Here is a 14,477-nt window from a genome sequence, read left to right on the forward strand (position 1 = left end):
GACCGCACTATTCATCTCCATGCCGAGGACACAGAAACTGGTGAACTCTACTTCATCTACCCCATGAACCATAAGGGTATTCATTTTTTAATGCAATTTCGAGTGAAATATATATATATATATATATATATATATATATATATATATATATATATATATATATATATATATATATATATATATATATATATATTATATATATATATATATACACACACACACACATATATATATATATATACATATATATATATAAATATATATATATATATATATATATATATATATATATATATATATATATATATATATATATATATATATATATATATATATATATATATATATACATATATATACGGCTCAGCAGTTGGTTTCATAACTTTAAGATTCGTAAAAAATTGATTTAGTTTAAAACGAATTATTTGGTCTATAGAAAGTTACCTAGAATAGTTAAGGTTCATTCGAATCTTTTCCAGACCAGCCGTCTTTGACTTATTTGATCAAGTTAAATTTGTCTTTATGTGGTCGACTGGCGTTTGTCTGGATTGGTAAGGTACCTCTGTACTTTAGTGGTTGGTTTTAATTATCACGGTCAACTTGAACTCCTCCCGGGATATTTTTTTTTAAACGCGGGTTGGAATGTTTATTGTTGGTTGCATTAAACAATGTACGCGTCCACTTAAACTAACGCTTGAAAGTTCCAGTTAAACCAAGACTGGAATAGTCCATTTTAACCCAGGCTGGAAGAGTCCACTTTAAACAAAACTGGATAAAAAAAAAGAAAACAATGAAAAAAAAACGAAAACAAACACACAAACATACACACAAACAAACAACAATAACATTTTAGAGTACACAAAATTTTTTTTTTCCAATTTTCAAACTTAAAGTTAAGTTCTTTTCAAGCGCTGACTGATCTAACTTATGTTTGATCTCACTTGTTTTGATCCCTCTCCTCCTTATTTTCCTACCATTTCATTTACACGTCCCCCTTTACACAATAAACAGTGACCTACCCTCATCTTTCAACTTTGACCTCTCGGTCAGCCAATTTGGGTATCGATTATCTTCAAACTTGTCTTGTATTTCAATAAGAATATAAAAAAAAAAATCCTCTCGATACCACGACAGGAAATGTTTCTAGTCGAATTCCTCCAATCAAACGGATCTAATTGGTCTAGTCTTGAAAATCACGTAAGTCCAAGCAAGACTTGGTTAAACCAGATTTTTTGTTCATCACAGCCCTATTCAACGTCACGTGAATTCAGCCGTAATAGATGAGAGAAGAAGTCGATGATTAAGAAAAATAGATGGCTGAAATAGATGAAAATAAAGGAGATTCACGAAAACAGATGAGGGGAGGAAATGAAACGGTGCACGCGTCCGTACCAGTTACGACACTTAATTTTTCTCCTGTAGTTTTAAGTGTCGGCGAGTACTTTCAATATTGACTGACACATTTATGGTGTCGTTTATTATCGAAATTGGTTTAAACGTACCAGACGATCGCGCAAACTTTTAAAATTACGAGGGAATTAAAAAAAATATGCCCAGCAAGAAGAAATCACTCAAAATAACCCTGTTGATAATATTTAAAATATAGTTTTGTGGTAACTATCCGTATCAAATTTTTCTAAAGCTATAGTTATCTCAGTTTTATAATTACTGCGTGCAGCGATATCCCCATAATTATTGCTAGTCGTTGCATGGACGTTTTATGTACGAGTCCTATCCGGGTCCAAACCAGTAGAACGTCCCTGAGTCCACCCAGCTCTGATGGGTACCTAGCTCGTGTTAGGGAAAGTAAACGCGGCTAGTCAAAGTGAAGACCACACCTTCCCTTTATCTATCACGGTCAAGATATGAACTCTACTTCATCTGCTCAATGGATCGTTAGGTCTAAGAGGATTCTTTACTTTGTTTTTTACTTCCAGAGTTATAAGAAAAATATACTCGTTATATTTTATTCTAATAGTCTGCATGAGAATTGTATTCGTCTAGTTTCTACTTACCCCCCCCCCCCCCCCCCCACCTGCGTCACCCCCCATCCCCACGGCATCATCCAATACGCGGTATTCACACCAATGGAAACTTTTCTTTCTGGAAACTTCCGTTTAGCGTCTGACTCTGATATTTCCCAGCGGGGCCCCCGTGCACGGGGGATGATGATGTATTGATGGGGACCCGCGCCGTGTGCTACACTTGTAAGCCGCAGTCTTTTACAGTGTCGGTCTACTCACAGCATTCAATGCGCCAGTGAGCCCCCCCCCCCCCCACACCAATCTTTCTCTGGTAGCTTAGTTAGAGGTTGTCTGGGCATGTATGTTCTGTTCTGTTGTGTGGTTGTTCAGTTTTATGAAGATGTGGACTAGACTATTTTGTTCTTTTTTTTTAGACTGATGTTTTTCTTCTGTATAAAACAAAATAGTGTTTACTGGTTTAAATTTCACTTATGGGCTTGTGTATGTATCTCTAATGTCTTTTGTTTTACGTCATCGGTCACGTCTTAGATCCCTTGTCTCAGATTACATTTCTCAACGTCTTAGGTCACATGTCTCAAGGTTTATGTCACATGTCTCAAAGTCTTAGGTTATATTACTCAAGGTCTTAGGTCACATTGCTCAAGGTCTTAGGTCATACTGCTCAGGTCTTAGGTCACATGTCTCAAGGTCTTGGGTCACATGTCTCAAGGTCCTAGGTCACATGTCTCAAGATCTTAGGTCATGTCTCAAGGTCTTAGGTCACATTCCTCAAAGCCTTTGGTCACATTACTCAAGGTCTTCGGTCATATGTCTCAAAGTCTTACATCACATGTCATAGATCTCACGTCTTCGTTTACAAGACACGTGTCAAATCTCACAAGTCACATGTCACCGGTCTCAAGTCGTATATGTCTCAATTGTCTCGAATAAAAAACCACACCACCACAGCCCACACATCTGATGTGCTATCCCATAATTTTCTCACATTTAGTTTCAGCACATCTACGAACCGGTAATGAATTGATTATCCTCACTGTTCAAACTATATCCCTCTAAATCTAGATTAACGAAATGCTAAATTTCTTTTGGCACGTAGCTATAAGAATGGAAAAAAAATAAAACAAATCCAACTGATCAAATGCTTTGGTAAAAATATCTCTACGATGAAAATCCTACACAGGTCTCGAGTTCGGATCTCGGTTCAGACTAGTGAATGTAGGACGTCCCTGAGTCCACCCAGCTCTGATGGGTACCTGACTTACATTGGGAAATGTAAAAACTGCTGGGCATAGTGTTGACTACACTATCCATTTTTATGCCGAGGTAAAAAAAAAAAAACAACAACATACAAACTCTACTTCATCTGCCCAAATGGATCGCTGGGTCTAAAGAGGATTCTTTCACACAGTAGTAGGTCTTCCTTGTGGATATGCCCCACGGTCATCTGAACTAAGCCCACGTCTAGAGCAGCAACCTACAACCCCCACATCACTGACCACATGCAATATCCATCTAGTTATAAAGTCAGCTTTGATCCGGCTTTGATGAACAAAATACATACATTCATTTGATGTATTCATTTCCTTTCATCATGAATAAATTAGCTTAAATTTTCGTCTAATCAGCCTATATTACAATGTTTGAATGAACTCTTTATATGGTATCATATGTTTATAGGATTATTTCTGCCAGGAATATATATATATATATATATATATATATATATATATATATATATATATATATATATATTATGTATACGTATATTTCCATACAATGATAAAGTTATGCTTTGTGTTCCTATACCTCTGATTTATAGCTGCGGCCTATAAAAACGAATCAACTTATGTCAATCTGTCTAATGTTCTTGGGAAAAAATACATTCATCTAATGAGATAATTACCGTATCAAGTGACGTCACATGCGACGGTCTCTGTCCATACCTTATGGCAAATGATATTCGTCACGGTGATATTATCATTCCCATACCCCCCCCCCCCCTCCAACCGTTCTGGCATTTGCATTACATTCAAGCGGGAGGACTAACAGCATTTGGATTTTACAGTATTGAGAAATATTTTTTAAAATATTTCTTGACAAATTGATCACGAAATAGACTGAATTATTTCTTGAAATAGAGATCCACAATGGACACCAGCGAGAAAAGTCTCAAAGGTATTTGAGAGGTGTATACATTCATTTAAAAATCTTGCACGGCGTAGTTACAATTAATATGGTTATAAAATCCTGTCTGTCTGGTTTTTTTCGGACTTTACTAAAGATTGGATGTATTTGATGTTTTTAATATTTTCGGTAACTAAATAAAAATTAAAAAAAAAGCAAAAACAATTTGGTTTTCACGTGTAATGGCGACATAAACAATGTCCGCCATACATTTTATTGTACACATTGTAAGCTAAAAATAGAAAAAAATAGGTCATGGTGTTTAAATTTGCATAGTTATTTAAAAACTTGATCTGCAAAGTTTTGTAAACAAAATAACTATAAAGTGGGGCTGTCACCAATCGAACACGGAGTTCCTTTACAGCCAATCAATGTTTGTCTTACGAAAGTTAAACATCGGGTTATAACTTAGGCTTGATGAAAATAAATAGAAATGTAGCCTTAAATTCAACAAATTATTTTCAAGTTCTCTGGATCTGCAACTTGTATAGCATTGATTCTAAAAATATTACATTTCTGAATTAATTTTAGGCTTAAGTTTTTAATAAAATTTTATCTTTTATTAGTTTTATGGTCCTAAATCTAAAAAAGCACATTTTTATTCCATGTCAACAACATTACGGAAGGAATCTCGTCAACTCGCTGGTGTCCATTATTTGTCTGAAACTGTAACACAATTTCACAAGACCTTACAAAAAAAAAAAAAAAAAAAAAAAAGAAATACGAGTTGGCCTTGACTCAAGTATAGCTCAAATTATATTAATTGAATTACTTGGCTGCATCTAGACGTAATGCTTTCGTGTCAAGCTGAATATAGAACTCACATAACGGAAATAATTTTAACCTTAATTAGTAGCAATTAACCAAGATTTCGGTAAAAGCTTTAAAAATTGTTTACTAATTTATACAATGTTTGGTGTACCTTAATTTAATTTTCATTTATACTTTTTGTTTGCGAGTCATATTGAAAAGTGTTTAATAAAAAAAAATATTTCACGACAAGTTTTTGATAGAAAATTTGTAAAACCCAAGATTTTAAATGTTTAGTTGAATGTTCTGTCTTTGGAAAATAAAATAAAATATCTTATTTCAGATAGGAAAGAAAAAAATTACAACCTTTATTACCGATTCGTTTTAAATGGTATTCCAAAGTGACATGCGAATTTAAACAATTTAGAGGAAATTAGACACTTTTTCTTACTTCTTCATTACCCGTACGTGCCCAAGAAGGGGCAGATGAAGTAGAGTCCATCTGCTTCAGAGACCTCGGCATATAAAAGGATACCGTTGTCAGCATTATGCCCTGCCGCCTTTGTTTCCCTAACGTAAGTTAGGTACCCATCAGAGCTGGGTGGACTCAGGGACGTTCCTCTGATTTTAACCCGGATTCGAACTCGAGATGCTTGGGTTAGCAGTCCAGCTCTCTACCACACCGTCCCTTTTTCTTACTTACATAACCGCAATTTTTTACAACGTAAAAAAATAGTTTTGTGATTTAATTATCCCTAAATTTGAAATAATTTTCAGAACCTCCAAGAAATAAGTCATATTTGCACTCCCTGAGTGCGGCGGTAATTAAAATTAGCGATACACTTAGTGGGTGGAGTGGCGTGGATAAAGTTGCGTGGATGGCGAATTGCGTGGATTAAGTTGAATAGCGACCAAACATATGCAGTTCCTATTTAGGAAGTACAGCCTTTCATGTGTACATCTTTTTGGACGATGCAAGCTAAACATGAAGTGAAATTAAATCAATTCACCGTGTTCAATTATTCTAATTTCCAATTAGTTGTTCAGTTTTATGAATACTTACGTAACGAAGATCTATTTTATTTATATTCAGTCTCTGTCAATTTTCTTATACATTAATCATTTATACTTTATTAGCATTCTTTAATATCTATAAATAATAACTATGTCTATAAATGATAACAAGCATGTTACAAGAACGAAGGAATTATGTTCAGTTTATCTGTACTTAGGTAGTGTGACATGTTTTGAAAGTGTCATCGGCTTAAATTAATGTATGCATTTAGTTTTGTTTGTGCACAGTTTTCACGACAATTCTGCTTGTATCGCCAAGATTACGAAAGTGAATTTACGTTGATAGCTCCTACGTTTTGTCTTTACTCCCATCCTGATCCTGGTCTTCACGTTAACAGCCTAGAAAAAAAATTCAGTTTATTGAAAATATTAATTTCCTTCCATAGAAACTGGCACTTACAAAAAAAAAAAAAAAAAAAAAAAAAAAAAAAAAAAAAAAAAAATCAAAAACAAAAATAATAATAAAAAAACACACACATGCGAAAACACCTTCCCCTGAAAGAAATTATTCTTGCAGAATGTTGCATAAAACTTCTAAAACTGCTATTAGTAGTTCTTGCAGAGTGTGGCTTACATGTTTATTACAGCATCTGCTAGAAATAAGCTCTGCGCATGTCTAAAACCATTGTTTAAAACCCTTCGTTAAGTTTAGGAAAGCTAGACCAGGGGAGATAAATTATCGACTACCTTTGCCTGTGCATAAGAAAAGGGCTGTTATGGACATTGTGTACTGGCCGAGAAGATCCGATAGACCACGTGATGCTGGTAACTGTATTAGGTCAGATTTATGCCAGTCTGTATTGGATTTTCTGTGAGTTGGGCATGAATATCAACATTTAGCTAAGGCAGGGGGTTTAGGGAATGTTGAATGTCTCCTATGTTGGGCACGAATATCAACATTTAGCTAAGGCAGGGGGTTTGGTGAATGTTGGATGTCTCTTATGTTGGGCATGAATATCAACATTTAGCTAAGGCAGGGGGTTTAGGGAATGTTGGATGTCTCCTATGTTGGACATGAATATCAACATTTAGCTACGGCAGGGGGTTCGGCCAATGTTGGATGTGTCCTATGTTGGGCATGAATATCAACATTTAGCTAAGGCAGGGGGTTTGGTGAATGTTGGATGTCTCCTATGTTGGACATGAATATCAACATTTAGCTAAGGCAGGGGGTTTGGTGAATGTTGGATGTCTCCTATGTTGGACATGAATATCAACATTTAGCTAAGGCAAGGGGTTTGGTGAATGTTGGATGTCTCCTATGTTGGGCATGAATATCAACATTTAGCTAAGGCAGGGGGTTTGGTGAATGTTGGATGTCTCCTATGTTGGGCATGAATATCAACATTTAGCTACGACAGGGTTTTTTTCCCCCAAATGTTGGATGTCTCCTATGTTGGACATGAATATCAACATTTAGCTAAGGCAGGGGGTTTGGTGAATGTTTGATGTCTCCTATGTTGGACATGAATATCAACATTTAGCTAAGGCAGGGGGTTTGGTGAATGTTGGATGTCTCCTATGTTGGGCATGAATATCAACATTTAGCTAAAGCAGGGGGTTTGGTCATTGTTAGATTTCCCATTTGTTGTACATGAATATCAATATTTACCCTCGAGAGGGTTTGCATTTAAAAACTTGTTATTAAAAATATTATTTTTCGTATGTTTTTCTATTTTTAAATATATTGATCTGGTAAAAAGGGTCGCCGGACGTTTTCCCGAAAGACACTTGCCCGAAAGCGACATACGCCCGAATGGACAAATGCCCAAATGGACTATTGCACGAATGCTACAAATGCCCGAATCGAGCTAGTGTATTTTGAGAATGTGTCGTAGCTCCAGTAAAAATATATTAGTAATTGGATATTTTGTTTAACTTTTTCTTTCCGACTTACCACCTAGTACAAGTATATTAGTAACTTAATATTTTGTGTAATCTTTTTTCAGGCTTACCACCGAAGCTATATGCCATATTAGACCCAATACAACTAAATTACAAACTCAATATTTGTTTAACATTTTTTCCAGGTTTACCACCGGAGCTGTATGCCATATGGGAGGCCTACCCCTGGAGATTAGGGGAACCTTTCTGCTACCTGCGTCAGACTGTGCTAGAGTCGACGTCGTATGCTTCAGTGCTCACCATCACTGCCTTCACTGTAGAGAGATACTTGGCCATCTGCCATCCTCTGTTGGCCCATAAGATCACGGCTTTGTCTAGGTAAGGGTATACGTTTTAAGTGGCCATCTTACATACCTGGCCATCTGCCACCCTCTGTTGGCCCATAAGATCACGGCGTCGTCAAGGTAAGGGAATACGTTCTAAGTGGCCATCTTACATACCTGGCCATCTGCCACCCTCTGTTGGCCCATAAGATCACGGCGTTGTCAAGGTAAGGGAATACGTTCTAAGTGGCCATCTTACATACCTGGCCATATGCCAACCGTTTTTGGCCCACAAGATCACAGCGCTGTCTAGGTAATGGTATACGAACTAAGTGGCCAATGGTATCACACCTGTCTACATACCTGGCCATATACTACCCTCTGTTGGCCCACAAGGTATAGGGTTGTCTAGGTAAGGGAATACGTTTTAAGTGGCCAATGGTATCACCCATTTCCTCACACCTGGCCATCTGACCCCCCCCCCCCCCTGTTGGCCAACAAGACCACAGCGTCGTTAAGGAAAGCGAATAAGTTTTTCAGTGGCCAATGTTTTCACACCTAGCAACATACTATCGTTACAGCTGCATAAGGCCTCATGGGTTAAGTGAGTGAGGCATTGGTGTCACACCTTTTTGAGTACACAATGCCATTCATAGAGAGGAGTAGCGGCCCATTCCGGCGCCCGAGACATACTTTCAATTTTGCGCCCCATCTCTCCCATTTCTACGAATAGTTATTCCTGTCTGTGGAAAAAGTGCCCCTTCCCCCCCCTCCCCTGTTGGAAAGGTTTGTTGCGGTTCTTGCCAGTTGCTATCCCGCAACAATTTCCATTTCGGTGCCACACAATTGATATAGAAAACAGTTAAATCGGTGAGTAAAGACTTGAAGTCGTTTCTTTTCGTAGCTTTGACTGTATAATTCAATACCTCAGCTTAAAATGAGCTTTTTAATTAATTTTTTACCTCATTGGGAGCCCCTTTACAGTCGGCGCCCGGGCCGGCCGCCCCACCCGCCCTCCCCTAGCTACGCCACTACATTCATATTACGGAGCGTTCAATTGGAGGGGGGATAGGGGGGAGGGACAGTAGAACAATAAGAAATTGTCAAAATTAAAAGACCTAAGGCAACCATTAACACACAAATTGTAGGCCTAGTTAAGAAAAAACAATTTACAACAAATAACGTGTTTACTTTCAAGGGATACAGCTAGTATAGGCGAACATTGGATTGAGTAAAAATTCAACGGCTAAGGCAAACTACACGCTGGTTTTTAATTTCCAAATTTGAGCATGAAATATGAACACAAACTGATGCAAATAGTGCTGCATTTAGTAACATATCTATGCAAATAAGCCTCTTTTTTACTTGTATAGTAAAAGTAAAAGCTAATGTCTGCTTATATACACTATTAGAAATGAAAAACAACATTGTTTAATATACAGTGTTAAGAAATATTTATTGAATTTGAAAAATTATATAATATCTTAGCTACTTCTTCTTTACATAAAGGCAGAGAGTACATGGGAGACAATTTCATACTATATTTACAAAAAAGTATATTATTGTAAAATAAAGTTTTTTTATATAAAAAATTAAAACTTTTTATTTTAGTTTAGCTTTTACAAATAAAACTGTATCTGGATATGTGTTGTTCTTTTGTCTTATATTTGTTTTAAAATAATCATTTGATTCTTATTTTATTAGAGAAGGTATAGCGTTGTTAAATACACAATTAGAAGACTCGAAAGCGCTTACTTTATTATATACTCTTACAAAAGTGCGTTTTTATCACAAGGTCTATTTGATTCATTGAATTCACTCAATTATTTATGAGGAGGATAATTTAAATAAATATTAATCATATATAGCTCAGGGACCGCAACCTTTACAGATGGGAGGGCCAAAAGTGGCAATCTACAAATTTCCCAATTTTGAAAGAGCCACTAACATTTTTCTGATCACCTCAGTAGTGGAAAGCATGGAACCATTGCCACGAGACTGACACAGCACAGTTGTTAGGGCTGGGCCTAATGCCCAGAGGATGTCAGATGTCCATATCTATATATAAATCTCTTTTTGGGGACGTTAGAAAACACCAAGCTGTAAGCGCGCCTTGCAGTCCCCTCTCTTCCTCTCTAGGCATATCACATGGTCTGGTGAGCTGTGGTTCACGCTAAATGTTTACAATCGTAGAGCCGGGTTTAGTGACAGCTATTAGGGGCAGATAATTTAGTTTGAAACAATTTTAAACTTAGGGGAGGTAACTAAGAGGAGGCTGCTTTCAGGGGGGGGGGTGATAAGGGTTGGGGGGGGGGGGGGTTATCGTCCTTAACGAGCCACTGATAGTGTTTTAAAGCAAATATTTTCAGTGATAGCAGTGGTACTGTCGAATTCACAAATTATGAATTACTGAAAAGTAGAAAATAAAACAACTAAATAGCTTAGCGGCGTATCATTACGCCGCGGGTCGGCTCGTACTCTCTAATCCACATATTTTCATTGTTTTTTATTTTGATTAGAGTTTTGTTTTTTACAGTATAATATTTTTTTTGAGTTTCTGAAAACAAAATAATATAATTATAATGGCACTGGGGAGCCGCATATTGACATCAAAAGAGCCGCATGTGGCTCGCGAGACGCAGGTTGCCGACCCCTGACGTAGCTATTTGCCATTTCTAATTTTAATTTAACTAATTCGTTACTGTTAAAATCTGTACTAACAAACTGCTTCTTATTAAAATATGAACCCGTCTACTGTTGACCTACACATAGACAAACAATGGCTAAGTTTAATTGATCTCTGATTCCGAAGAACGCCCTATATCTCGCCTCAATCAACCAGTCCATACACTAAAGACAGCTGTGCATCCACCGGAACTTCATAATTCGGAAAACCTTAACCGGACGTACCTTAACCGGACGTACCTTTGCCGGACAGTCACACGCCGGATAGGCATTGAATGGAAAACCTTCCGTTATGAGCTAGGCTAACTTGTTATATACCAAAACTAAAAGAACAATCGTATTTTCACGAATTGTAGCCCATCTCAACAGTTTCAGTAGATAGGGTCACGACAATCCGACTAGGTCATAGACATTCAGTTTCTTCAATCTCTACATAGAAAAATCTCGTCTTGACCAAAACAAAATGATCACTTTTGTGTGTGTGTTGAATCGTTTCCAAACCACAAATTTGGTTTCTGGCTTAAAAAGAGGTTCAAATCAATATAAAAATACGACTAAGGCTTTAAAAGCGTAATTTAATTTAAAAACTCGAATTCAGATAATACTAATTTTAATTCTTGTCAAAAACGGTATAATCGCCTTTAATAAAATATAAAAAGGAATTAAGTTTTAAAAAAAAATCAAAATAATATTCAAAATATATAACAATTCAAAATAATAATTTTGATACACATATACAATTGTAAAATCTTTAAAAACAAATAAAACATAATTAATTAGAAAAAAAAAGATATATTAACAATATCACAACTCTTTATAGTAAACCTAATATTTCTTTTCTCTTTTTTTTCATTTTCCAGAGCGGTAAAAATCATCATCTCCATCTGGATCGTCTCCCTTGGCGTGGCGCTCCCGTACGCCGTCCACACCCGGATCTACCACGCCGTGACCTACCCCAACATCAGCGTGCCCATCCCAGACTCCCTCATCTGCAACATCCCCGAGTACCTCCTCTCCGGCTTCATGTACTACATGTTCCAGGTCTCCACCTTCCTCTTCTTCATCGGCCCCGTTACTTTGATCATCATCCTCTACATTCTCATCGGCATCGCCCTGCGGAGGTCACCGCTGGCCCGGGGGTCGTCGGATGAGAAGAGTTATTCCAGCATGCATCGCTCGTCCACCCTGCCGCACCAGCCGCGCAAGGTGGTCATTAGGATGTTAAGTAAGTCCAGCTTAATTAGTTTAATTTCATGTATATGTATGTATATATATATATATATATATATATATATATATATATATATATATATATATATATATATATATATATATATATATATATATATATATATATATATATATATATATATATATATATATATATATATATATACACACACACATATATATATATATATATATATATATATATATATATATATATATATATATATATATATATATATATATATATATATAAAGCAATACATGTTAAAAACACTTGACTCCCTGGGTTAAGTAAAAAAGTAAAGTTTCCCTTTCAAATCTGACGGTCTATGGGGCAAGTGAAGTAGAGTTCATTTGTTTCTGTGACCTCGGCATATGAAGAGATAGTGTGGTCAGCACTATGTCCAACCGCCTTTACTTTCCCTAGCGTGAGTTAGGTACCCATCAGAGCTGGGTAGACTCAGGGACGGTCTGCTGACTAGAACCCGGATTCGAACTCCAGACTTACGCGTTAGCAGTCCAGCTCTCTACCGCTAGACCACTCCGTTTCTTTTACTTCCGGTCCCCCCCCCCCCCCAAGGAAATATAATTTATTTAGAAAATATATACTTTTAACAGTGTCCGCACCCCCCCCCCCCCCCCGAAAATTTCAAGTGCTATCCGGAGAAAAAGTCTGGAAAAAACACTGAATGTTATATTGTAATTATAATTTAACGGTACAATAGTAGGTCAACGATGATTAGCTAAATACCGTTTATTATCCAAATAAACGTTTTAAATATTTAAAAAAAAAATGAGGTGAAAAAGGAATTAAAGAACAACTGATCGAAATAATTAATTAAATAATAATACTACTACAAAATCTTGCGAAGAAAAAATATTACAACTTACTTCGAAGAAATGGCTGAAAGAAAACCTGCCTTTGTGGGTTGATTTAGAATCATGCTAAAAATAGCACCGGATTCCCCGAGCTTGTGTCTGATCGATCTAGCGTTAAGTGGCACCAATAGAGAGGCGAGGATATACATACAGCAGTCACTGTCTATCTTTCCCATACACACATCAGTCACTGTCTATCATTCCCATACACACAGCAGTCACTGTCTATCTTTCCCATACACACAGCAGTCACTGTCTATCTTTCCCATTCGTTTAGCAGTCACTGTCTATCTTTCCCATACACACAGCAGTCACTGTCTATCATTCCCATACACACAGCAGTCACTGTCTATCTTTCCCATACACACAGCAGTCACTGTCTATCATTCCCATACACACAGCAGTCACTGTCTATCTTTCCCATACGTTTAGCAGTCACTGTTTATCTTTCCCATACACACAGCAGTCACTGTCTATCTTTCCCATACACACAGCAGTCACTGTCTATCATTCCCATACACACAGCAGTCACTGTCTATCTTTCCCATACGTTTAGCAGTCACTGTCTATCTTTCCCATACATACAGCAGTCACTGTCTATCACTGTCTATCTTTCCCATACACACAGCAGTCACTGTCTATCTTTCCCATACACACAGCAGTCACTGTTTATCTTTCCCATACACACAGCAGTCACTGTCTATCTTTCCCATACACACCCACTGTCTATCTTTCCCATACACACAGCAGTCACTGTCTATCTTTCCCATACACACCCACTGTCTATCTTTCCCATACACACAGCAGTCACTGTTTATCTTTCCCATACATACAGCAGTCACTGTCTATCTTTCCCATACACACCCACTGTCTATCTTTCCCATACATACAGCAGTCACTGTCTATCTTTCCCCTGGGATCTGTCTTGTCATATTCATGCGGGGGGGGGGGGGGAAGGGACTTTAAAAGTATATGATACTCTGCGTGGGTTTTAAGGGATAAAAGGGCTTTAAAATAAGGGGGGGGGGGGGTGGGGTGGGTGGAAAAGGCACCCTGTGTGGGCGTTTGTGGGTTTTTTAAGGAATAAAAGGGGCTTTAACATAGGGGGAGGGGGGTGGAAACTTTAATAGTATAATACACTGTATGGGCCTTTGCTTTAAAGATAAGGGTGTATGGAAAATTTAAAAGTATATGACCTCTGTATGGGCTGTTTAAGGAAAAAAGGGGCTTTAAAGATAGGGAGAATGGCGACTTTAAAAATATAAGACTCTGTGGGCTTTTTAAGGGCTTTAAAGATTTGGCCTTGTGAAGTGTACACAAAAATGGCCGCCAGAGGGCAAGATGTGATGAGGATAGAGTGGAAGATATCACGAGTATCTAATTCTAATTATCTGGTATACGAGTTGTCAATGGTTGACGTCACGGACTAAAGGGAAGGGGTGGATTGTTGATTTTGTGACACAGTTAGGTGGGGAGGGGGGGGGGGGGCTGGTGGAGGACGTGAGGGGAGAGGGGGAATCAA

At 37.4% G+C, this 14,477-nt stretch overlaps 1 protein-coding gene across 1 annotated transcript in view; it reads left to right on the forward strand.

The window, feature by feature from the left end:
• The first annotated feature begins 5,891 nt into the window (after nt 1-5,891).
• LOC131928493 (neuromedin-U receptor 2) overlaps nt 5,892-14,477 on the forward strand; it is a 46,204-nt gene continuing 37,618 nt past the window's right edge. Inside the window, exons 1-3 of the mRNA XM_059284557.1 lie at nt 5,892-6,021; nt 7,997-8,216; nt 11,707-12,071. Coding sequence (XP_059140540.1) covers nt 5,892-6,021; nt 7,997-8,216; nt 11,707-12,071 — 715 coding nt within the window. The remainder of the gene's footprint in view (nt 6,022-7,996; nt 8,217-11,706; nt 12,072-14,477) is intronic.

The sequence above is a fragment of the Physella acuta genome, unplaced genomic scaffold, assembly GCF_028476545.2.
Source record: "Physella acuta isolate Inbredline_101_S28 unplaced genomic scaffold, ASM2847654v3 ptg001509l, whole genome shotgun sequence".
Classification (NCBI taxonomy): Eukaryota; Metazoa; Mollusca; class Gastropoda; family Physidae; genus Physella; species Physella acuta.